Source organism: Morchella sextelata (assembly GCF_020137385.1).
Source record: "Morchella sextelata strain SCLS chromosome Unknown scls_6, whole genome shotgun sequence".
Taxonomy (NCBI): domain Eukaryota; kingdom Fungi; phylum Ascomycota; class Pezizomycetes; order Pezizales; family Morchellaceae; genus Morchella; species Morchella sextelata.
Genome location: NW_025408621.1, coordinates 2,078,177 through 2,102,197, shown reverse-complemented (window position 1 = coordinate 2,102,197; position 24,021 = coordinate 2,078,177). Strand labels below are relative to the sequence as shown.

Below are 24,021 nucleotides of genomic sequence, written 5' to 3'. Positions count from 1 at the left end.
AATGGTAGATTTCTCGGTTGCTGAAACGATAACTGTATGGTGTTCCGGTAAAGGAATTGAGATGCCATGAACAATAACTGTAGTCCCATCAAGTGAACAGTGTTGACAACAGCTTCGAGAATCAAAAATAAGTAGGTTTTCCTTTGGTCGAATCGTAACGTCATGACGTCGCATCCAAGGTATCCCCATCACAATCGGATAATGTCCTAACTTTGTTACAAAACATGGCGCAGTCTCTTTATGACCATGAATGTCCAGCGAGACATCGACAATATGGGTAATTTTCCCTGATTTAATAGGTCTTCCGTCTATAACGTCCACATGGCGAGGTATTTTGAGGGGGGTCATTGTAAGATTATTGTGGCGTACAAAAGATTCATCAATGAAAGCGTATCCTGATGCTCCGGTATCAATAAGAGCGTAGGTGGGGATGAAAGAATTTTTATTTTGTGAAATCGAACAAGTTACTACAAGTTGATTTCCATCCATTTCCTCCTCTGATACCGAAAAACCAGAAATACACATCCTAGAAAAATCCCTAAACGGTCCCTGTGCTAAGCCACTTAGTGCAGGGACAAATCTTTTGCCGACTCATTATCACTTCCATCATTTTCCTCCACCGTCAATGCTGCTCCCCTCATCACAGGTCTTCTTGGTTGATTTCCACTTGCCCTCGCTTGGGGGCAATCCCTAACCATATGCCCAACACCTCCGCAATAGAAACATCGGCCCTCAACTAAGCGGGCATTTCTTTCGGCAGGAGAGGAGCGACGACGTCCTCCAGACAGATCCATTGGTACATCACCTCCCGGACGGGACGAGGGATGACTTTCCGTAGCAGGTACATTAGTGGCTGGGGCGGCAGCACGGGGAGCAGGAACAGGATTTGCTGGTGGGGGACGAGGAGCCGGGGTAGTAGTAACACTCCAAGGCTTTTTATTTCCTCGTTTAGCCTCCGCCGCACGACGAAGATTATCCAACCGTTGTAAGAGTGTCGCACAGGCATCTACCGTCGCAGGAGTGTCATGGTGTATCATTGATTCATCGAGTTCCCCATTAATACCTTCCATCAAAGCCTCGATCCGAGAGGCTTCGTCCATACCCGACTCAGCAGCATACCGTTGAAACTCAGCGAAATAGTCGGCGAACGTTCGATTTCATTGGCGGATGTTCCGAAGGTTCCTCCTAGCCGTACGCATCCGATCGGGGTCCCCAAAAGCAGTGTCCAATATCTCATAAAATCGTCTCATAGAGGGCAAGGTAATCTCTCCTTTCCCGACATACTGTAAGAACTGATTGGCAGCAACGCCTTCCAATCTACTGAATGCATAGGATAATTTCGACTGTAGGGTGGGGTAGCGATCGGCATTTCCCAATAGCTTGATTTTCATTTGTTGCTTGAATAGGTGTAGTCTTTCTCGATCACGATCCCCCCTGAACACCTCAGGATCCGGAAGCTTTTCTGACCGATAGGTAGTATCTGTAGTGAGTGGTACTGGGGGTGCAGGTGGAGCATTGTCTCCGACAGGTGCTCCCTCAGGGGCAACAGCTTGGACAGCAGTTTGTTGGGCTCGGGCAGCAGCAAGATCTCGTTCAAACATTCTTCTCGCCCTTTCAGCCTCCGCTTCTATCTCTTGTAAATCCGTTGCATACTGAGCAAGACCATGTTGACACTGTTGGAGAAGTGCATAGGCTTCGGCTCCGATAACATCATTGACCTGTGGATGTTCTTGAAAAAAGGTTCGGAGGCTGTTGCTGAGCTGTTGATAATCAATAGTAGCGTGTCCCGACATTGTAAACTATGGTGTTGTATTGGTTGGCGATAGGGGACGCAACCTACGTATAACGTGGGTCTATGAACGATGGACTATAGTGCCAAGGAATACAACCGAGGCAAGAATGTAGTAGAAGGTGTTCGTAACTATGGACTATGAGGCGGTTCAATCCTGATCTGAGATCCAAGATGAGCCCTATGACGTAGCGTAGAACAAAAGTAGTATTCGTGGAATAAATACAGAAGAAGAAGAAGAAGAAACTTATATTGCTTTGAAGTACAAGACTTATCGCACGCCGACCCGACCGCCTAAAACACAAACCGAACAAAAGAAAAAACAACAAACACAAACGCAAACAAACAAGAACAAGAACAAAGCAAACACAAACAAACACGAACAATAACCGGGAAATTCCAGAACAACACTCAACCAGAAAACCCAACGACAAGGAGAAATAACATATCTCAGCGGACTCGAGCGCTGGATCCATCAAAATAGAAAATAAAACCGAAAATTTTTAAAGGTAAAAGGAAACTACCCTTCCTGATCCCGTCCCTAATCATTTTCTTCCATCCCCTCTTCCAGGTCCGCCTCCGCCTCCGCCGACTCGTACCATTTCGAGAGTTGAGAGTTTTTTGCAAATTGTAGGATGAGATCCGTTCTCAAGTTTGTAAACATCCAGTTTTCCCAGGTCATCGCTCCGGGGATCTTCTCTGTCAGAGGGGCGCGGATTCGAGCCCACGCTGGACATTCCATAAGTATATGTTTTGCTGAGTTTTCCATACCACACTGGCATGGTTCGGGATCTGTATGTACTGCATGTTTGTCGATTCGGGTAGTTTGACACCGGATTCGAAAAACTTTTTTTGCTTCCGTAAGGGTGAGTTTTGCAATCTTAGGAGGGGGGCGGAATTCCCCCCGGTGATGGTAGTTCGGTATTGGTTGAATATTCCATTCTTCCAACAGGTGGTCGCGTAGTAGTTTATTTTGATTCCACTTGTCTCTCGCATTTCCGGGAGTTTGATATGGGAGTAGGAGGGAGGCGATTCGGTGTAGGCCTGTCCCTTTGATATTTGCTTCTCTGTATGGGAGGAGCTCGATCAGGGATTCGTTGTTGGGGTGGGTTGCATCGGTGCAGAGTATTCTGGTTCCGTACTTCCTTGAGCGGTAAGTGAGGAGATGTTCTAGAGGGGGTAGGCCTGCTTCTCGAAGGAGTTTAGCTCTCTTGGTCCATCGTGGTAGGCCAGTGATGACCCGGGCCGCTTCATTATATAGTGGTTCGAGGGATCTAATGATGTGGTCTGCGCCAGTCCACCAAGCCTCGGACCCATATAGCAGACTTGGAAGGAAGCCTTGTGTTATGAGGTGGTGGATTGTTTTAACTGTTATGCCTGGCAGGTGGGCGGTGTTTCGAATCTGGTGGAGGGCTTTAAGGCCTTTTGCAATCGCTGCTTCGATGTGGGGCCGGAAGGAGAGGGTCGGATCTATCCAGACTCCTACGTATTTCAGCCTCTCCTTGGGGTATATGTTGATGTTGTTAACTTTAACCGGAAGACGTGGTTGTTGTGTGGATGATGTAGTGGGCCGGAAGAAGATCAGATCTGATTTATCCGGGTCGTATTTGATTTGGAGTGGCTCAGCTTTAATTAGTCTTTCTCTCATTCGTTCCTCCATTCTCTTGATTGTAAAGCCTGGTGTTTTAGATATTTGCACCAGCGCATCGTCATCGATATAAGTTGTGTCCATCTCTTTTGGGCTGCTAGTTGGGTCCAGTATTACTCCGGCATAGATCATAAATAGTACCGGGGACATGGGGCTACCTTGCGGCACTCCAGAGTCATAGGGCTGTGGTTCCTCTAGCTCATGGTTAAATTGGAACTGTAGTTTTCTGCCGGTGTTGAATTCCTTGCACCATTCTGTCAGATAGGTGGGGAATTTTTGTTGGTGCATGATTTCCACGAGGAGTAGGTGGTCGACACAATTAAATGCTCCTTGGATGTCGTTGGTTAGGATCGCTGGTCTGTCTCGCCGGGCGATTCCGGTACTGTTTTTCAGAAGTAGGTTTTGTTGTATTGGTGTTAAGGTCTTCAGGAGGGCATCTATTGCCGAGATGGTTGGTCTTTTTCCAAATTGGTTCGCTGAGAGTGTACTTAGGATTTCTCCAGCGGTGCAGAGTCTTTGGGCCACTATCTTTTCCAGGATTTTGCTGAAGCATTGTAGAAGGGAAATGGGCCGGTAGGCTTTTGCTTCATAATAGTTTGCTTTACCGGGTTTCGGGATCGGGATACACTTAGCTATTTTCCATTCCGCTGGGTGTACACCGTGCCGGAGCATGGCGGAGAACATGTCTTGAATTAGATTTGTGTTTGCTCTGACTATTGCTTTAATAAAGGTATAAGGGATGCCATCCGGGCTGGTCGCCGAGTGCGCTGGACAGGAGTCGATTGCTTTATTGAGTTCTTCGGGGGTAACTATGTCGAAGGTGTTGCTAAGGTCAAAAGAGGGGGGTCTAATGTTTAGGGGGGGATGGTCGGGGGACGTCCGTTTCGAGGGGAAAAGTTGGGCTCTTAGAGCTTGACACTTCCCCGCAAACGTTTCTTCACCTTGTATGGTTGGTATGATTGTGTCTCTTCTCCTTCCTGCGTTTAGGATTCTCCAGACTTCACTACCTTTCGCCTCGTTCATCATTTTTTCCCGCTGGTCCGCTTTTGCTTTCCGGATCATGACTGTCCATTCCCTGCAAACCTTCCGGTGTTCCTCCACGTGATTGGGTTTCCTTGTGTTTCTCGCTTTCCTTTCTGCTGCATTTACCCTTGCCTTCATTTGTTTCATTTCATCTGACCACCAGGAGTTGGCTCTTACCCCCTCCTTCGAGAGTGGTGTTACTATGCTGACTGTTGACCTGACCAGTTCTAGGAAGAAATCGACAGTTTGTTCCGTATGTTCCTTGGTTTCCCATGCCTCTGCAGGGATGGAAATATTTGACATGTGGTTCTCCAATAGCTTCCAGTCTGTTTGTCGCCACATTCGTCTAGGTACAAAAGGTGGTTTTTCCAAGTGTAAGTGAACGGAGGTTCTCCCATGATCTGAGCCTGCTCCATAGGGTTCGGTGCTCCATCGTAGGTTGTGGTCGAGTGTTGGTCCTTTTACAAATGTAAGGTCGATGATTGTGGGCCTTTTCCCTCTGTCTCTGGGGAAATGCGTAAAGAAGCCTGGTTCGTTCAGGAGGGTCAGTTTCTGTCGGGTTATCCATCGTTTTAGCCGTGCACCATTGACGCGGTCTGCTCGAATATTGTTTCTGTATTCATGTGAATTTACTCCATACCACATTTGGTGGTGGCAATTGAAGTCTCCCATTACTAGGCAATTGTCAAGGGTTTGGATTGTACTTGCTACTTGGGCAAAGGGGCCGCTTCGGCCTGGGGAGTATATATTTAGGATTTGGGTTTTCTTGTTCTGGATTTCTACCGTAATCGATACTATGAAATGATCATGTGTATAGTGGTGTTTTGGTTTGAGGTTGGCATGTTTGCGGACATATGTTGCACATTTTGTGTTGGTGTTACTGGCTGTGAAGATATAAAAGAGATTTGATTCTGGTGGGTATCCCTCTGCTGAGGTCCATGGTTCTTGTAATAATAGAAAATAAATCCTAGCGTCTATTTCCGCTTCTTCTACCGCCGCCTTGGTAATAAGTTCGCTCCGTGCACAATTGAGTTGGTGTGCGAGCGCGGTGGTTCGAGGCTTAAGCATTATTTGTCATGTGTTGGTCGTCTTCGGGAACGGGTGTGGCTCCAACCGGGGCGGTAGCTGGTACTTGAACTATTGGAAGCAACTCTTGAACGGGTGCGACCGGTGGGTCTTGAGCGGGTGGGGCATTTTCCTTCCCATTGTTGAGGAATCGGCGCTTGGCCCTTTCGGGGCATGCTGGGTCGGAGGCCTTATGAGCTCCTTTGCAGTTCAGACATCTGATTGGAGTATGGGTGCATCTATATCCTCCCTGGCATTCATTACATGGGTGGAAACTGGTGAGGTGATCTCCGGCGCAGTGGCCGCATTTCCCATTGTTCTTACATTTCTCCTGGCGGTGGCCGTATTCGAGGCACTTCGCACACTGGATATCCGGGAAGGTTGGGAGGAAAGCCTCGATGTGGCAGTTTCGGTTGAAGAGGGATAGGAATTTAACTCCTAGTGTTTCCATTGTAATTTGTCCTGGGAGCGCGATGACCATTGACGAGTGGGTTTTCTCCATTCGAGTCTCTGCTCTGGAGATCCAGCGGGGAACCTGGGCAAGTTGGAAGTTCTCTCCATAGTTGCTTCTGATTTCTGATGCTACCAATTGTCCCGCCTCGATGCCCTCCCCGACCGTTGTGGGGATTCCATGGAGGAGAAACTTTGACCATTTAGAGTTAGCGCGGATGCCAGCGACCGGTACCTGTAGGGTGAGGAGGGCCTCCTCAATTTCTTTGGCATATTCCATTGCCTTTGTTGCAGGGGTAACGAATTTTGTTTCCAAGATGAAGTTGTCCTTGGGTGTTCTTCTTGCTGAGATGAAGTGGCAGGACTCGTCTTGGATTCTTGCATTGACGAGGGTCCTGATCTCGGAGGGGTTGACATCGGATGGGGCAGTGGTTTCAACAATGATCTCCCTGTTGATTTTGGTGTACTCTGGTTTGAAGAGGGGGTCCGCTTTTGGCTTTGTGGACTTTTTCTTTCTCTCGACAACCTGGAATTTTCCTTGGGCAGGACCGGGTGCCGAGGCCACGGCGGCCCAGGTGCCTGCCTTCCATCCACGGGGTGGGGCTTGTTGGGGGGGTGCGGGTGGGGGGGCCTGAGGAGCTGCCTGTGGCGCTGCTTGGGGAACTGTTTGTGGGACCGCTGGAGGGGGCATTCTCTGTCCTTGCGGTTGTTGTGGTTTTCGCTGTTGTTGTTGTTGTTGCTGTTGTTGCGGTTGCTGCGGTTGCTGCGGTTGTGGTTGTTTATTGAGGAGCGCGTGGATCGCCGAATGCATATTGGTGATCATGTTTGTCTGCGCCTCGATTTGATGTTTCAGTGTATCCACTGTTCTCCGGAGTGTAGTCGTTTGCTCTTCGAGGATTTCAATCCTGTCGGAGGGCGGGCAGATCCGGCTGGTGGCATGTCTGATGGCCCAGGTAATATAGTTGAGGTCCGTTTGGGTGTGAGTGTCAGGGGGAACAATACTCGGGTAGAGGTAGTCAACTCTTGGTTGATAGGGGTCGTTGTAGTCGGATTCTGTTGCAAAGGTCGAGGAGAATTCCTGTTCCTGAGCTCCGGATGGGGTTGGGTCAGGAATCTGAGTATTCCTGTTCTGCGAGGGGGCTGTCCCTTGCTGGGAAGACTGAGTGAAAAAGGACTGGAGCGAAGCTTGCTGCGACATGACTGAGTGTCCAGTTCTTCTGGCGGCGTAAAGTGATGTTTCCGAAAGGTTTCTTTTCCTTCCCTTTGGGAGGTCAAGGCTGGAGAATTCTTCGCTAGAAGCCAGTTTTCGTAGGTTTCTTTCGCTTGAAACAACAAAACGCGACCGTACGATCGGGGGCAAAGTGGCTCAGCCTGGTATGGTATATCAGGGTAAACCGAGAGGAATAAAAATAAAGTGTTTTTGAAGCGAGGTTTATTGTCAGGAAGTTTTGCGAGCCTTAGCGAGCAAGGAGAATACAGAAGAAGAAGAAGAAACTTATATTGCTTTGAAGTACAAGACTTATCGCACACCGACCCAACCGCCTAAAAACACGAACCGAACCGAACAAAAGAAAGAAAGAAAGAAAAACAACAAACACAAACGCAAACAAACAAAAACAAAAACAAAACACAAAAACAAAACAAGCACAAGCAAGCCCAAACAATAACAAGGAGAATCCAGAACAACCCTTCAACCAGAAAATCCAACGACAAGGAGAAATAACTTATCTCAGCGGACTCGAGCGCTGGATCCATCAAGTCAAAGAAAAGAAAATAAAAAACAATTTTTAAAGAGTAAAAGGAAACTCCCCTTCTTAATCCCGTTCCCGGTCATTTTCTTCCATCCCCTCTTCCAGGTCCGCCTCCGCCTCCGCCGACTCGTACCATTTCGAGAGTTGAGATTGTTTCGCAAATTGTAGGATGAGGTCCGTTCTCAGGTTTGTAAACATCCAGTTTTCCCAGGTCATCGCTCCGGGGATCTTCTCTATTAGAGGGGCGCGGATTCGGGCCCATGCTGGGCATTCCATAAGTATATGTTTTGCTGAATTTTCCACCCCACACTGGCATGGTTCGGGGTCTGTGTATACTGCGTGTTTGTCGACTCGGGTGGTTTGGCACCGGATCCGAAATACTTTTTTTGCTTCCGTAAGGGTGAGTTTCGCTATCTTGGGAGGGGGGCGGAATTCCCCCCGATGATGGTAGTTCGGTATTGACTGTGTGTTCCATTCTTCCAACAGGTGGTCGCATAGTAGTTTGTTTTGGTTCCACTTATCTCTCGCATTTCCGGGGGTCTGGTATGGGAGTAGTAGGGAGGCGATTCGGTGTAAGCCTGTTCCTTTGATATTTGCTTCTCTGTATGGGAGGAGCTCGATCAGAGATTCGTTGTTGGGATGGGTTGCGTCAGTGCAGAGTATTCTAGTTCCATACTTTCTTGAGCGATATGTCAGGAGATGTTCTAAGGGGGGTAAGCCTGCTTCTCGGAGGAGTTTAGTTCTTTTGGTCCATCGTGGTAGGCCGGTGATGACCCGGGCCGCTTCATTGTATAGTGGTTCAAGGGATCTTATAATGTGGTCTGCGCCAGTCCACCAAGCCTCGGATCCGTAGAGTAGACTTGGGAGGAAGCCTTGTGTTATAATGTGATGGATTGTTTTAACCGTTATTCCTGGCAGGCGGGCGGTGTACCGAATCTGGTGGAGGGCTTTAAGGCCTTTTGCGATCGCTGCTTCGATGTGGGGCCGGAAGGAGAGGGTCGGATCTATCCAGACTCCTACATATTTCAGTCTTTCCTTGGGGTGTATATTGATATTGTTAACTTTGACCGGAAGTCGTGGTTGTTGTGTGGATGATGTGGTGGGTCGGAAGAAGATCAGATCGGATTTATCCGGGTCGTATTTAATTTGGAGTGGTTCAGCTTTTATTAGTCTCTCTCTCATTCGTTCCTCCATTCTCTTGATTGTGAAGCCTGGTGTTTTGGATATTTGTACCAGCGCGTCGTCATCGATGTAAGTAGTGTCCAACTCTTTCGGGCTGGTTGTTGGGTCCAGGATTACTCCAGCATAGATCATAAATAGCACCGGGGACATGGGGCTACCTTGCGGCACTCCAGAATCATAGGGCTGTGGCTCTTCTAGCTCATGGTTGAATTGAAACTGTAGTTTTCTGCCGGTATTGAATTCCTTGCACCATTCTGTTAAATAGGTAGGGAATTTTTGTTGTTGCATGATTTCCGCGAGGAGTAGGTGGTCAACGCAGTTAAATGCTCCTTGGATATCGTTGGTTAGGATCGCTGGTCTGTCTCGCCGAGCGATTCCGGTACTGTTTTTCAGTAGTAGGTTTTGTTGTATTGGCGTTAAGGTTCTCAGCAGGGCGTCGATTGCCGAGATGGTTGGTCTTCCTCCGAATTGATTTGCTGAGAGTGTGCCTAGGATTTCTCCGGCGGTGCAGAGTCTTTGGGCCACTATCTTCTCCAGGATTTTGCTGAAGCATTGTAGAAGGGAGATGGGCCGGTAGGCTTTTGCTTCGTGATAGTTTGCTTTACCGGGTTTCGGGATCGGGATACACTTAGCTATTTTCCATTCCGCTGGGTGTACGCCGTGTCGGAGCATGGCGGAGAACATATCTTGGATTAGAGTTGTGTTTGCTTTGACTATTGCTTTAATAAAGGTATAAGGAATGCCATCCGGGCCGGTCGCTGAGTGCGCTGGACAGGAGTCAATTGCTTTATTAAGTTCTTCGGGGGTGACTATGTCGAAGGTGTTGCTAAGGTCAAAAGAAGGGGGTCTAATGTTTAGGGGGGGGTGGTCGGGGGACGTCCGTTTCGAGGGGAAAAGTTGGGCTCTTAGAGCTTGGCACTTCCCCGTGAACGTTTCTTCACCTTGTATGGTTGGTATGATTGTGTCTCTTCTTCTTCCTACGTTTAGGATTCTCCAGACTTCACTACCTTTCGCCTCGTTCATCGTCTTTTCCCGCTGGTCCGCTTTTGCTTTCCGGATCATGACTGTCCATTCTCTATAAGCCTTCCGGTGTTCCTCCACGTGACTGGGTTTCCTTGTGTTCCTCGCCTTCCTTTCTGCTGCATTAACTTTTGCCTTCATTTGTTTCATTTCATCTGACCACCAGGAGTTGGCTCTTACCCCCTCCTTCGAGAGCGGTGTTACTATGTTGACTGTTGACCTGACCAGATCTAGAAAGAAATCAACAGTCTGTTCCGTTAGTTCCTTGGTTTCCCATGCCTCTGCAGGGATGGAAATGTTTGACATGTGGTTTTTCAATAGTTTCCAGTCTGTTTGTCGCCACATTCGTCTTGGTACAAAAGGTGGTTTCTCCAAGTGTAAGTGAACGGAGGTTCTCCCATGGTCTGAGCCCGCTCCGTAGGGTTCAGTGCTCCATCGTAGGTTGTGATCGAGTATTGGGCCTTTTACAAATGTAAGGTCGATGGTTGTGGGCCTTTTCCCTCTGTCTCTGGGGAAATGCGTAAAGACGCCTGGTTCGTTCAGGAGGGACAGGTCTTTGGGTGGTCGGTCGTCTGTCCCTGCTAAACGACCTGGTGTTCCGACGGGAGGAAGTTTCTCTGTAGGTGTTTTGCGAGGGACGGGAGGAGTTAGACAAATGAAACTGACTCTCTCGCTGAGGCATTGTCAAGGATGTCTTTGTCGGTAGGATGGGCAGTGCAACGTACCAACTTTATAAGAGAGTTTTGGGAAGGGGAAGTGGGGAGATGACTCGGAGGGCAACTTCTGCCGTGATGTCATTGATCCGTACACGGACCAATAGCTAGAGGCAAACGACGCTAGGAGATATGTCCCGCGATTTGTTCCGAGCTCCTGGAATCCAAGGGTTAGCCTGAATAAGTCCACCATAATACAGATTCACGCCGTTCCACTAAATCGTGTGCGGGTAGTCGAGGGCGGTCAAGTCAAAACCCTCTCAAGTCCGAGTCTGGCATCCCCAGCAAGCTCGTCTTCTAGAAGCTCGTCTCCTGGAAGGGTGACTGGCAGGCAGCAGTCATTCCGACCGATAGTTTCATTCCCGCATCACCCTGTCCGGGCTCGTCTTCTAGAAGCTCGTCTCCTGGAAGAGTGACTGGCAGGCAGCGGTCATTCCGACCGATAGTTTCATTCCCGCATCACTCTGTCCGGGCTCGACTGCTTAATGGCATGGGTATACAGCTTTTCGAACGGAGTCGTCCCATCCCCCCGACGCAATACGCTTCTTCCTTACGGAGGGTATTTCGTGTCTGTAGGTTTACGTCACGTGGCTGCAGTCCACGCGACTAGAGTCATATGGGCTAAACGAGCAACAAAGATTGTTTACTCGCCTTCTGGTCAGATTGCTGAGGTCTGATTCGAAATGTACACCGACCGATAGATATAGGCCAACGACGCGAAGACAAACGATGGACATTCAGTCGCCATGCTAGTAGAAATCCTAAAATCCAAGAGTTAGCCTCAACTCCACCATAATACAGATTCACGCCGTTTCACTAAATCGTATGCGGGTAGTCGAGGGCGGTCAAGTCAAAACCCTCTCAAGTCCGAGTTGGCGTCCCCAGCAAGCTCGCGTTCCCGGAGGGTGGGCAATGGCAGGAGACGAAAAAGGCTTCGATCCCGCACCCTTCCTGTCCGGGCTTTACTGCTATTTGTGTTCCGTCGATCCAGTCCGTTTACTAGAGTCGTCATAGGCCAAGCGAGCAACAGAGATTGTGTACTCGCCTTCAGATTGGATAGAGGAGAGGAGATGAGGTCGGACGCGACTTGGATTGTCAGATGACTAAGCACTTGCTTGGCGTCGGCTACGTCTTTTTGCTCAACATACTCATCACTGTATTGTATTCGGTCGAGTGACTGTAACGGCAGCCATGTGGTTTGGTTATGCGAGGTGTTAGGGTACGAAGAGGAAGGGTTATGCAGTGTGGTTGGGTTTAGCGAAGCGGGTTTCTATTATGTTCTTTCTGTTTCTGTTATGCGAGAGTATGAGTCAGCATTGGGATAGGGTATGGATATATAAGGGGGGCGTTGTCTCGTGATTTCTTGTTTCTCTTTCTTTTCCTTTTCTCTTTATGCAACCTCTGTACTTCACAGTTACGAATACTATTTAGTTCGCGCTACGTCATAGGGTTTGCCCGGTATACTAGACCAGGTACAACCATCCATAGTCCATAGTCCACAGTCCCCGTTCTTGCCTTAGGTGTACCCTTCGGCCCCATAGTCCATAGTCCACGAACCTCCTACGTCTACGTCTTCGCCTCGGTTGTATTCCTTGGCTTCATAGTTCCTACGCCCATAGTCCCCGTTAGACTTAGGTTGCATCCTTCTACAGCCAACCGATACAACACCACCTTGCTTAGCTCTGGTCGTGACTATGTCCGACACCACTCAGGATACGCTGTTGCAGCGTCTTTCAGAATTTCTGACCACCTATGGTCCCCTCCCAGCCGATATAGACTTCGGCGAAGAACTTACGGAGGCTCACGGTCTTATTGCTGAGTGTTTGGAGGCTCTCACCAAGCCTCTTGACACCCCCGCACCACTAGAACCCGTTATCGACACGGCTCAGGAAGAGGTCATTGCAGGCCTCACCACAGAACTAGAAGCAGCCAACGAAAAGGCTGCAGATTTTTGGCAAACCTTGTGCGATAACCAGGAAGATTCTACCGAGATCATCCGAGGTCGCGACGAGGTTATTGTTGCTTTAAAGATTGAGCTGGAAGAATCGCAAGCTGAAGAAGAAGAGCTTCGGTTCCGTCTGGCACTACACCAGGAAAGTCTCGCCATTGCCGATGAAAACCTCGCTGATGTTGAAGATGAGATTCTTCACATCACTTCTGTTGCAAAAGCCTGGGAAGTTCAAGCCAATGCCACCATTGCCGATCTTCGCTCCCGTGTCTCCGTCTCTGCCGCTAAAGTTAAAACCCAATCTCGCCATGTTTCCAAGTCTCGCTACCTCACCCCCCATTCCAAATATCCCCGTACCATCAGCAATTGGCGAGAAAAGCCAATTGAAAATGTGTCCCCAAAGCCAGCGTTAAAAGGTCAGCCCCTTTGGTAAAAAATGGCAAACCAAAGGGGCTAGCCCCGCCACCTGTCCCTATTGTTCCTGTTGTCCCCGCTGTCTCTGCCGTCACCATGTCTGAGGACAAGATGTCCGAAGACCCTCTTGTCGTTACCTGTTCGGTTTCTCAGAATCCTGACTCTTTTATACCCACCTATGCCCTTATTGATACCGGAGCCTCTGGATATGCTTTTATTGACGAATCTTTTGTACGCCACAATAATCTCACAATGACCCACCTTAAAGTACCTCGTCAGGTAGATGTTATGGATGGGAGGCCTATTCAATCAGGAAAGATCACCCATATTGTCAATGTATCGCTGGATATCCATGGTCATCGGGAGACTGCATCATGTTTTGTAACGAAGCTGGGACACTATCCAATTGTGATGGGAATACCTTGGATGCGACGTCACGATGTTACGATTCGGCCGAAGGAAAATTTACTTGTTTTTGACTCTCGAAGCTGTTGTCAACGCTGTTCACTCAGTGGGACGACAGTCACTGCCCATGGAATATCGATCCCTCTACCGGAACATCATACTGTTGTCGTTGCAGCAGTTGAGAAATCCACCGTCGACGTCAAGCAACTAGTACCAAAGGAGTTCCACCATCGTCTCCACATGTTCCAAGAATATGACGCTTCTGTCCTGCCGCCCCATCGACCATCCCATGATATTGAGATAGTATTGAAGGAAGGTAAACGACCTCCCTATGGACCGATATATGGCCTCTCCCAAACCGAACTAAAAGCACTACGGGAATACCTTGACGAAAACCTACCTAAGGGATTTATTCGGGCCAGTGAGTCGCCAGCGGGAGCACCCATACTGTTCGTAAAGAAAAGTGATGGGACTCTCCGGCTCTGCGTGGATTATCGAGGTCTCAATGCAATCACGGTCAAAAATCGATATCCGTTACCATTGTTAAAGGAAACCCTGGCTAAGTTGTCAAAAGCGCAATACTATACCAAGCTGGATCTACGTTGGGGATATAACCAAATCAGGGTAGCCGAGGGAGACGAATGGAAGACGGCGTTCAGGACTCGTTATGGACATTTCGAGTATACTGTAATGCCGTTTGGATTAGCGAATGCCCCTGCCACATTCCAACATTGGATCAATGATATCCTACGTCCTTACCTCGATCAATTTGTAACGGCATATCTGGATGATATCCTGATCTATTCGGAAACTCTGTCGGAGCACAAAGACCATATTCGGAAGGTTCTAAAGGTACTTGATGAGAATCATGTTCACCTTAAACCCGAGAAATGCGAGTTTATGGTTCAGGAAACGAAGTATCTCGGCCTTATTCTCACCCCAGATGGGAATAGGATGGATCCGAAAAAGATCGTCGACGTGTTAGAGTGGTCTATACCGCAGAACCTTCATGATGTTCAGGTATTTTTGGGATTCGCTAATTTCTATCGACGGTTTATCCTAGGATACTCAAAGATTGTTGCCCCACTTACGGCTTTGACGAAGAAAAATGTTAAGTTCGAATGGACGGATGAAAGGGAGGAAGCATTCCAGACATTGAAAAAGATGTTCACAACGGCACCCATACTAGCGCACTTTGATCCGAATCGGAAAATCGTAGTAGAAACCGATGCATCCGACTATGTTTCTGCTGGAATTCTGTCCCAACGTGACGACGAAGGAATTCTACATCCAGTTGCTTTCTTCTCTAAGAAACATTCCCCTGCGGAATGTAACTATGAGATCTATGACAAAGAACTCCTGGCGATCGTACGATGTTTTGAGGAATGGCGACATCATTTAGAGGGAGCACAATTCCCAATTGAAGTTCTTAGCGACCATCGGAACCTTGAATATTTTATGTCAACAAAGTTATTAAACCGTCGACAAGCCCGTTGGTCGGAATTTCTTTCACGTTTCGATTTCGTCATTCAATTTAGACCAGGGAAACAAGGGGCAAAGCCGGATGCATTGACTAGGAGGTCGGGTGACCTACCTAAGGAGGGGGATGAACGGTTGACGCATCAAAGCCAGGTGGTTTTGAAGCGAAAAAATTTGGATTTAAAGCTAAGTTTGTTTGCGGGTTCTTTTTCAAATGAATCCGCTGAAGGAATGTCCACTGTAGAAGAGTTGTTTTTAAATGCTTACCAAGTTGACAGTTTCCCGAATAAAGTACTCGCGATGCTTCGAAATGGCGTCCGTCACTCGAATAAGATCTCGCTTGCCGAATGTACGGAAGATAACAACGGTCGGCTACTTTACCGTGGCGCACTCTATGTACCGGATGACAATGACCTTCGACTAAGACTTCTACAAGAGCACCATGACAAACCATCGGCAGGACATCCAGGCAGAGCAAAGACTTTGGAACTCCTGAATCGAGAGTATTACTGGCCACAAATGCGAAAGTATGTCGATCAGTATGTTCGAAATTGCAATGTGTGTGCCCGTAGCAAGGCACCACGTAATGCACCCTATGGAGTACTGCGCCCCATGCCAATACCAGAGGGACCATGGACGGATGTGTCAATGGATTTTGTTACCGATCTTCCTGAAAGCAATGGGTACAATGCAATCCTAGTTGTGGTAGATAGGCTGACCAAAATGCGACATCTGATACCAACGACTAAGGAGGCGGATGCAAGAGAAGTAGCGAGGCTGTATATCGACAATGTTTGGAAGTTACATGGATTACCTAATACCACTGTATCCGATCGAGGGACTCAGTTTGTTGCAGAATTCTGGAGGTCACTTTGCGATCGTCTAAAAATATCACCAAAGTTCTCTACCGCATTTCATCCTCAGACGGATGGACAGACGGAACGGATCAATGCTATCATGGAACAATACCTTCGGAGTTATGTTTCCTATCAACAGGATGATTGGGCTCGATGGCTACCAATGGCCGAATTTGCAACAAACAATCATGCTTCGGAAACAACCAAAATCTCTCCTTTCTATGCCAATTCGGGAAGAAATCCAAGAATGACTTTTGGTCCCCTAGAACATGGACGGACAACAGCGGAGGATCAAGCTAATGGTATTGTACAAGAAATGAAGGAGATATTAGGTTTCTTAAAGGATGAGATGTTTCGAGCGCAACGAATACAAGAGGAATCAGCCAATGTAAATCGGACTCCAGCCCCCCACTATCGGGTAGGAGACAAAGTTTTCTTGTCGACACGTCATGTCCTTACGAAACGACCATCCAAGAAACTCGATTGGAAACGCCTCGGACCCTATGCGATCAAACGAGTTGTCAGTCCTTATGCCTATGAGTTGGAACTCCCTCGTTCCATGAAAGTTCATCCCGTATTCCATGTCTCTTTATTGTCGTCTGCAGCAAACGATCCTTTACCAGGACAACAACAGTTACCACCACCGCCGGTCGAAGTTGAAGGACAGGAGGAGTGGGAAGTCGAGGATATTTTGGATTCCAGGGATCGTCGGGGAAGATTTGAATACTTGGTTAAGTATGACGGTTATGACGAAGCTTCGTGGCAGCCATTGTCGGATGTCGAACATTCGCCCGATATTATCAAACGATTTCACAAACGATATCCACGGAAGCCTAAGCCTACCAGGAGGTAGGCCGTAGAGGGGGGAGTGGTCTGTAACGGCAGCCATGTGGTTTGGTTATGCGAGGTGTTAGGGTACGAAGAGGAAGGGTTATGCAGTGTGGTTGGGTTTAGCGAAGCGGGTTTCTATTATGTTCTTTCTGTTTCTGTTATGCGAGAGTATGAGTCAGCATTGGGATAGGGTATGGATATATAAGGGGGGCGTTGTCTCGTGATTTCTTGTTTCTCTTTCTTTTCCTTTTCTCTTTATGCAACCTCTGTACTTCACAGTTACGAATACTATTTAGTTCGCGCTACGTCATAGGGTTTGCCCGGTATACTAGACCAGGTACAACCATCCATAGTCCATAGTCCACAGTCCCCGTTCTTGCCTTAGGTGTACCCTTCGGCCCCATAGTCCATAGTCCACGAACCTCCTACGTCTACGTCTTCGCCTCGGTTGTATTCCTTGGCTTCATAGTTCCTACGCCCATAGTCCCCGTTAGAGTGACGCTCCTAATAACAGTATACTACTAATGATCAGACGAATCTATAAAGACCCCAACCAGCATCGAAAGACCTAACTCACCTCACATGCTGCGCCAAAAGACCCTAACAGATATCACTAACCCTAAACCAAAAGGACCCCCGTCAAATAACCCGAAAGAGATAAGACTAACCCCCAAAAGACCCAATAAAGATGAGACTAACCCCAAAAGACCCAAAATAGATAAGACTAACCCCCAAAAGACCCAATAAAGATAAGACTAACCTCAAAAGACCAAAATAGATAAGACTAATCCCAAAAGATGACCAGGACAACTGTCAAACCACCCAAAACAGATAGACCAAACATATCGCAATAACCGCCAAAGAGGCTAAAAAATAACGCCATAAAAGATAGGCCGACAAAAAGACGAAAACCACAACCGTCAAAAGCTAAAGGTTGCGACTAGGGTCAGAAAACTCACGAGCAGGTGACTGGAGCGTGCAACCTACTATCAACCAGTGCTACTCGAAACGAAGTTTCTTTGGAGTCGCAGGACGAGAGACGGAAGTCCAGCCCTTCGCAGGGATGTCGGGGAGGTTGATGATAGTGGGGGGAGGGGAGATTTGGGGGTGGGGGGACTGGGGAAGACGGGGAATTGTTTGGAGCTTAGCCACTTCAATCGAACTGGTCGATGCATCGGTAAGGTAACCCACTTCCATATCGATTGACTCGTCCCCGCGCCCGCCGGGAGTAATACCCCCATCAGGGCCACCATCAACGTAACTACCTTCCCCGGCAGGCTCTTCGCCGGGCATCTCATCTTGCGTAGTTCTTTCAGACTCCGGAGCGCTGTCAGCTTGTGAACCAGTGGCCCGGCTTTCGTACTCTGGTATTAAGTCCCCTTGCTCTTCCTCCTGCTCACTCTCATAGGGCGGGCTCTCAGCAGGCTCATCGAACAGATGGTGTCTAACGTATTGACCGCATTAGCCGCATTAGGAGAAACTATACTACTGGTACGGAATTTAGTCCAACTTACGCTCTCGACCTTTTCCCTCCTCGCTCGGCAGCAGTAGTCTGAGCAGGTGTTTTGGCCGGGGTCTTCGGGCCGGGTGTCTTTGATGGCGGCGTCTTGGCCGGCGTCTTGGGCCCGGGTGTCTTTGATGGCGGCGTCTTGGCCGGCGTCTTGAGCCCGGGTGTCTTTGTCTTCTTTCTCCTTGGGGCCTCCTCCTCCTCTTCTTCCTCCTCTTCTTCCTCGTCCTCCTCCTCTTCTTCTTCCTCGTCGTCGACGTCATCGTCCTCCTCGCGCTCTTCGTCATCGTCGTCGCCATCATCGTCGTCTTTCTGGGCCGCCTTGCTCGAGCTACCCCCTGCCTTGCCTTTCGGGCCCGCCTTGCTCGAGCTGCCCCCTGCTTTACCTTTCGGGCCCGCCTTGCTCGAGCTGCCCTCTCCGGCGTTCTCTCCTCTGGGCTTTTTACGGGAACTCGACCCTCCACCTTCACCCTCGCCTTCGTTGTCGTCGTCGGCGTCGTCGTCGGCGTCGTCGTCAGCGTCGTCGTCGTCGTCGTCATCACTCACCTCCACAATCTCACTTCTCTTCCTCTTCGTCGGTTTCCCCCAACGAGTTCCTGTCTCCTCGGCCTTGATGCCCGAGGCTCTCCGGTCAATCCGCAACTGATTGTCCATCAGCACCTCCCAGTCACCGTGAAAGTAGGGGAATGACAGCGGCGGTGGAGTCTGCCTGGCGTTTTTATCGCGCTCATTATAAACCACCAATAGTCTCAGTCGCGGTGCAACTTTACAAGCATTGAGCCATACTCTGACATCTTTGTCCGACTGTAGGAAGATGACCTGTTCAGGTAACGGCCGGTAAACACGATATTGACCCGACGCGGTCTTGAAAAACTCCTCGTCGAGGACAAGAGACCCGACCAAATGGCGTATCGCGGGGTGTGGCAAGTCAGAAGCACCGCCGCGGGTTTCAGGGTCTAGTTGTACCCCCCTGACCATCCTCACGACCTCCGATAGATACGGACCGGGAAGTGAACTAAACGTCAGGTAGGGATGCCCACCAAAGGTTCTTGGAGTCCAATTAGGCATTTCCCAAGGCTTCAGACGTAGTCCCAACTTCGCCCCTCCGAGTCGCTCAAAGCGGTATTTGGAGGGGAAACAATGCGAAATGCCGATAGGCCGATCAGTAAGATATGGTGCCCTTTCGACCTTCCGGGTCTTCGCCGAGAAGGGCTCGTCGGCTTCCTCGGGTGTCTCTTCGTCGTCCGTCTCATCTCCGACGTCTGCCTTGTCCCTCGGCTTCTCCGCTTCGTCTTCCGACGAGGCAAATTCGTCAATGTCAGGGTAGACCTCGTCCTCGTCGTCGGGCAGAGGCACCTGGGCCTGCTTGCTCCTCTTTGTCGAACTGCGAGTTGGCGCCGTCTCGCGCTGCTTGCCCTTGCCTTTTGTGTCGGTCGCCTTCCCCTTGGTCTCCTTCTTCTTCGCTGCTTTCGCCTTCGCTGACTTCGCCGCACGCTCCTTCTCTTTGAGTGCCTCAGAGAACTTCTCTCTATCCTCAGCAGACTTACGTTTGGCAAGATCTTGGAGTGTACTGCTCACACAGACTTTGATCAAGGCCCCTTGTAAGGTGCAATCTTCCTCCGGCTGTTGAAGCAGGCGTCTGAATTTATTCCAGGGCGGATAACTGAGCAGGAGTCTCACGGCCTCGTCCCATTGCTCGTCTGTTGTCATAGTTCTGCTGGCAATCGCATTTTCGACAAAGTAGTCGTGCACGGCTTCGAACATGTTCCTCCATTGGGCCGGCGTAATGCCGAGCAAGGACTTAACTTCGGCGCCAGTAAATTTGCTCTTTTTCGCATACCCCTGGCGGGCGTCAGAGGGCGAGAGATATAGGACTTGATAGAAATCTTACCTCTGCTATGCACGCTGCTCTGCTAATCGACAAAACCCAGGGGCCCTCCTTATCGGCCCATTCCATTCTTTTCTTCGGAGATGACCTTCCCGCTTGGGCTAATGCCGACTTATTCTTACCCGACCGAGTTCCCACCATTGTAGTCAGTTGCGTTAGGAAGGTGGTCAAAAGACGGTTGACCGTTGGTGGATGCCTTCAGGAGGATAGACTCCGGGGAAACAACGGGGTATTTAGACCCTTATATAGAACAAAGACTGTGCGAATTACCATCGTGAGGGTGTGCTGGAATCGGCAACTCGTAACGCCTAACCATATACACAAGGCAGGGGACGACAAACAAAGGCTCATCGGCGCCGGATTAGGTTAATGAATGAACCAACACGAGTGCTTTGACGGAGGTTTGCAACTGTTGGTGGTGAGGTCAGACGACGTTGTGATGAATGATGTCAGGTCGCATGTGCTTGGCAAAGCTTGGCTCGCGGCTGACGACCCCGGGGAAACGAACGTCGGTCTGTGCTACAGTAGTCATTTTGCTCAGTCAGAATTCCAGCAGTATAAACCCACTCGATACCAGTGCCAGTGAACGCGAGAATGAGGCATACGACGAAGCAAAAGACGCGCACGACAAGCCAAAAGACCATCACGACTGATCAAGAAAGCGGATGTCATCCACACCTTGCCCCCTGTGCCCAAGGTATTACCATCGCGCGGGACATCTTGCAAGACATATTCACCGGCATCATGGCGGTGACGATGCGCCTGAGGACGAGCGTTTAGAAGACGAAACTACGCTGCCAGACGCCGGGCCTGGTACGCTTACTCTGGTAATTGATGGCTCGGACGATTCTACAGACTCAGAAGCCGACTCTGAGGCGGAATCCGACTTTGACCCTGACTCCGACGACGATGGCCCTGCGGCGATCGCCCCCCCGATCTCAGAGCAAGCTGACGATAATCAAAGGGCCACAGCATACCTACCCAACAGTGGACAATGACTAGGTCGGGTCCAGGGCTATCGGGACTATATGGAAGAGAATTGGAAGCCCTGGGCACCGTTCAAAGACGCGGCGGAATGGAGATTGGCTCGTTTCTTTATCGAGCACAAGCTGACCTCTACATCAATTGACGCCTACTTCAATGAGGGGTTGCACAAGACGAAAAAGAACGAGCGTTCCTTTCAGTCCGCTTATACTTTCCAGAACCAGCTCGACAAAATGACGGGCTCCCCACCTAACTTTCAATACGGGACCGTCGGGGACGGCTTTGGAAGAACGACCGACTTATATTACAGGAATCCGGTCGAATGCGCGAGGTATCTCTTGGGTCAACATTGCTACAAGTCGAGCATGGTTTATCGGCCGGAGAGGGTTTACGACGCGGACGGATATCAACTCTATTCCGAGATGCATACAGCGGACTGGTGGTGGAATATGCAGGAAAGACTTCCTACCGGGGCCACGATTGTCCCGATTATCTGCAGCTCCGACGTCACGCATCTGACAAACTTCTCCGGAGACAAGAAGACCTGGCCGATATATATGACGATAGGCAATATACCGGGAAAAGTACGATCCAAGCCGTCGACCAAGGCGCATTTGCTACTCGCACTATTGCCAATACCTTCTAAGATAATTGGCGACGCGACGTCAAAGGGGAGACTCCGGTCCTGGACGGCGGAGACGCTGAGGAGAGTCATGTTAGTTATACTGGAGCCTCTGCTGCACTTTGACCAAAGGCTCGGCGTCTTAATGGGCTGTTCAGACGGGTACGAGAGACGTTGTTGGCCGATTCTGACGGCATGGCTTTCGGACCACATGGAGAGCTGCAATATTCTGAATACCAAGTTCAACTTGTGCCCCAAGTGCGAGATACCCGTCAATAGACTGGGCGAATACGAAGCCGAACCGCTCAAGACCTACCCTCGTGATCAGGGCGAATACAAGAGAATGTATCGTCAGTACAGGGCGCTGAAGGTACTGGAGAATCCGACGAGAGACGAAAGGCGGGAGCTGAAGACGCTGACCAAGTGGTTCAATTCTCGTGGTTTACGACCTCTGTACAACCCTTTCTGGAATCTCCCCTTCGTCCAAGCCTACGACCTCCATAAGCCAGACATGCTGCACGTGGTATACTTGGGAATCCTGAAACATCTTATAGAGTGGCTGGAAGACTTCCTGAAGGAACATGGTTGTTTGGATGAATTCAACGCCATATGGACGAGCATGCCACCTTACCCTGGATTTACCCCACCGACGAAGCCTTATCAAGCGGTCAGTCAATGGCAAGGGAAGGAGATGCGTAATTTTCAGAAAATAATCTTACCAGCCCTGGCGTCTGCCCTCAGGAATCCGTCATCTGCCCAGGCAGAGCCATTCAAGAAAGCCTTTCAATGCGTCCGGGCATTGGTCGACTGGGCACTAGTCACCCAGCATCGTTCTCATAACAAGCTGACGATAGACATGTTGGATAATTACCTAAAGGCTTTCCATAGGACGAAGGATATCTTCAGGAAATATCGCGCGACTAGAGAGACTGACAGACTTGTGGCGGAACGACGGAGGGAATTGCGCGGGGAATACGACGTCGAGCTAGCAGGCCTAAACGACTCTTTAGGCCAAAGACGAAGGGTTATCGCAGACCAAAGGCTAAATCTCCAGGCGAAAACCGACGAGATCTTGCGAGCAGAATCCCACTTCAACTTCCCCAAGATACACCTCATGGGCCATTTCGCAGAGCACATTCGTCAATACGGCAATATTCCGGACTATTCGACAGAGTCTTGCGAGTCAGCCCACAGGGATCAGATCAAAATACCGTATCGTCGGAGCAATCGCGTCGATCCCGCAATGCAGATACTTCGGACGTTTAACCGTGATTATACGTTTTCCATTTGCGAATTAAATCTTCTACAAATTGCCCGGGACGGTTTTTCGACCACTGAGCTTGTCGGCAATCTCGACGTCTTAGAGCCACGTCTGAGGAGGAGGATGCAAGCTGCAAGATGGGATCTTAGAGACCCTCAGGACGACCCGGCGTTTCAAGAGCAGGATATCGCGCCATTGGTCTATTTACCAAGCGACACCAGGGTGGAGAAGAGGTAGGTCAAATGCCCGGTCAAATTAACAAATGTCAGTAGTGTAGATATCGCAGGTGCTACAAAGAGACTGGGGTATTACATCCGGCGGTATTTCAGGAGGGAGCTATGTCTTGGATACGAAGATATGCCCGAAGACATCGATAGCTGGCGGGTAAACACATTCAAACAGCTCAACGTACCCGTCCTTTTGCACGGCGAGGGCGACGAGAGTACAATTCACACACTTCGTACGACGGGAACGTCGGGTTACAGAGGGGGAAACGCGCGCAACGACTGGGTCTGGTTTCGTCAAAAGCCAGCTGACCTGGAGGCTTTGCAGGGTTTATGCCCAGCAAGGCTGCTTGCGGTCTTTAAGCTCAGGGACCCAAGACGAAGGAGGGCCAGACTTCTGGCTGCGATACAACCATTGAAGCCGGACTTCAATGGAAACCCCAACGTCGACCACGGGCTAATAAGAGTATCACGCTGCTCAAGCTCTCCTGACGATATATGGGTAGTAAACATAAAAAGCATTTTGGGCGCCGCTCATTTGGTGCCTGAGACGACGTCATCTACGAACAATAGATGGTTTATCAATAGTACGATCGATCTATCGACATACGGATCAATTTACTGAAGTAAGACGGGACGTTGGACTGAGTTTTTTATAATGATACTGACGACATGAACACAGACAAGAGACTTTAGACAGGTGGACTTCTGACGATAGGTTTTGGGCAGGGGGGATTATGACGAACGGGGAAGACAAACGGGACTTAGGCGGGAGTCCTTAGACATGTTAAACAGTGGATATTCGACGCACTAGATTGTATTGTACATATTAGGTGGAAGGTATTAGACGGGCCCGGGGGTCATTAGAGTTTGTATTTTAGATGAGGTGATTATTGGACTTGGATTTTGGACAGAATTATGTCCGAGTCAAATGACGAGGATTTCCCAATTGAGCCATCT

At 49.4% G+C, this 24,021-nt stretch overlaps 5 protein-coding genes across 5 annotated transcripts; 2 read left to right on the top strand and 3 right to left on the bottom strand.

Moving 5' to 3' along the window:
- Positions 1-563: 563 nt before the first annotated feature.
- On the bottom strand, positions 564-1,100 carry H6S33_011661 (uncharacterized protein; the record flags this gene model as incomplete). The annotated part of the gene is made up of 1 exon (XM_044843047.1): positions 564-1,100. One exon carries the CDS (start codon positions 1,098-1,100, stop codon positions 564-566), a length of 537 nt encoding a protein of 178 aa, XP_044696429.1.
- A 57-nt stretch (positions 1,101-1,157) lies between these two features.
- On the bottom strand, positions 1,158-1,793 carry H6S33_011660 (uncharacterized protein; the record flags this gene model as incomplete). The annotated part of the gene is made up of 1 exon (XM_044843046.1): positions 1,158-1,793. The coding sequence occupies one exon, from the start codon at positions 1,791-1,793 to the stop codon at positions 1,158-1,160; it is 636 nt and encodes a 211-aa protein (XP_044696428.1).
- Positions 1,794-17,574: 15,781 nt separating this feature from the next.
- H6S33_011659 (uncharacterized protein) lies at positions 17,575-20,111 on the bottom strand (the record flags this gene model as incomplete). The annotated part of the gene is made up of 3 exons (XM_044843045.1): positions 17,575-18,019; positions 18,090-19,924; positions 19,974-20,111. 3 exons carry the CDS (start codon positions 20,109-20,111, stop codon positions 17,575-17,577), a joined length of 2,418 nt encoding a protein of 805 aa, XP_044696427.1.
- Positions 20,112-20,635: 524 nt separating this feature from the next.
- H6S33_011658 (uncharacterized protein) lies at positions 20,636-20,968 on the top strand (the record flags this gene model as incomplete). The annotated part of the gene is made up of 1 exon (XM_044843044.1): positions 20,636-20,968. The coding sequence occupies one exon, from the start codon at positions 20,636-20,638 to the stop codon at positions 20,966-20,968; it is 333 nt and encodes a 110-aa protein (XP_044696426.1).
- Positions 20,969-20,998: 30 nt separating this feature from the next.
- H6S33_011657 (uncharacterized protein) lies at positions 20,999-23,648 on the top strand (the record flags this gene model as incomplete). The annotated part of the gene is made up of 2 exons (XM_044843043.1): positions 20,999-23,070; positions 23,110-23,648. Coding segments are annotated over 2 exons (2,611 nt in total), but the record flags the coding sequence as incomplete, so codon positions are not given.
- Positions 23,649-24,021: the final 373 nt, after the last annotated feature.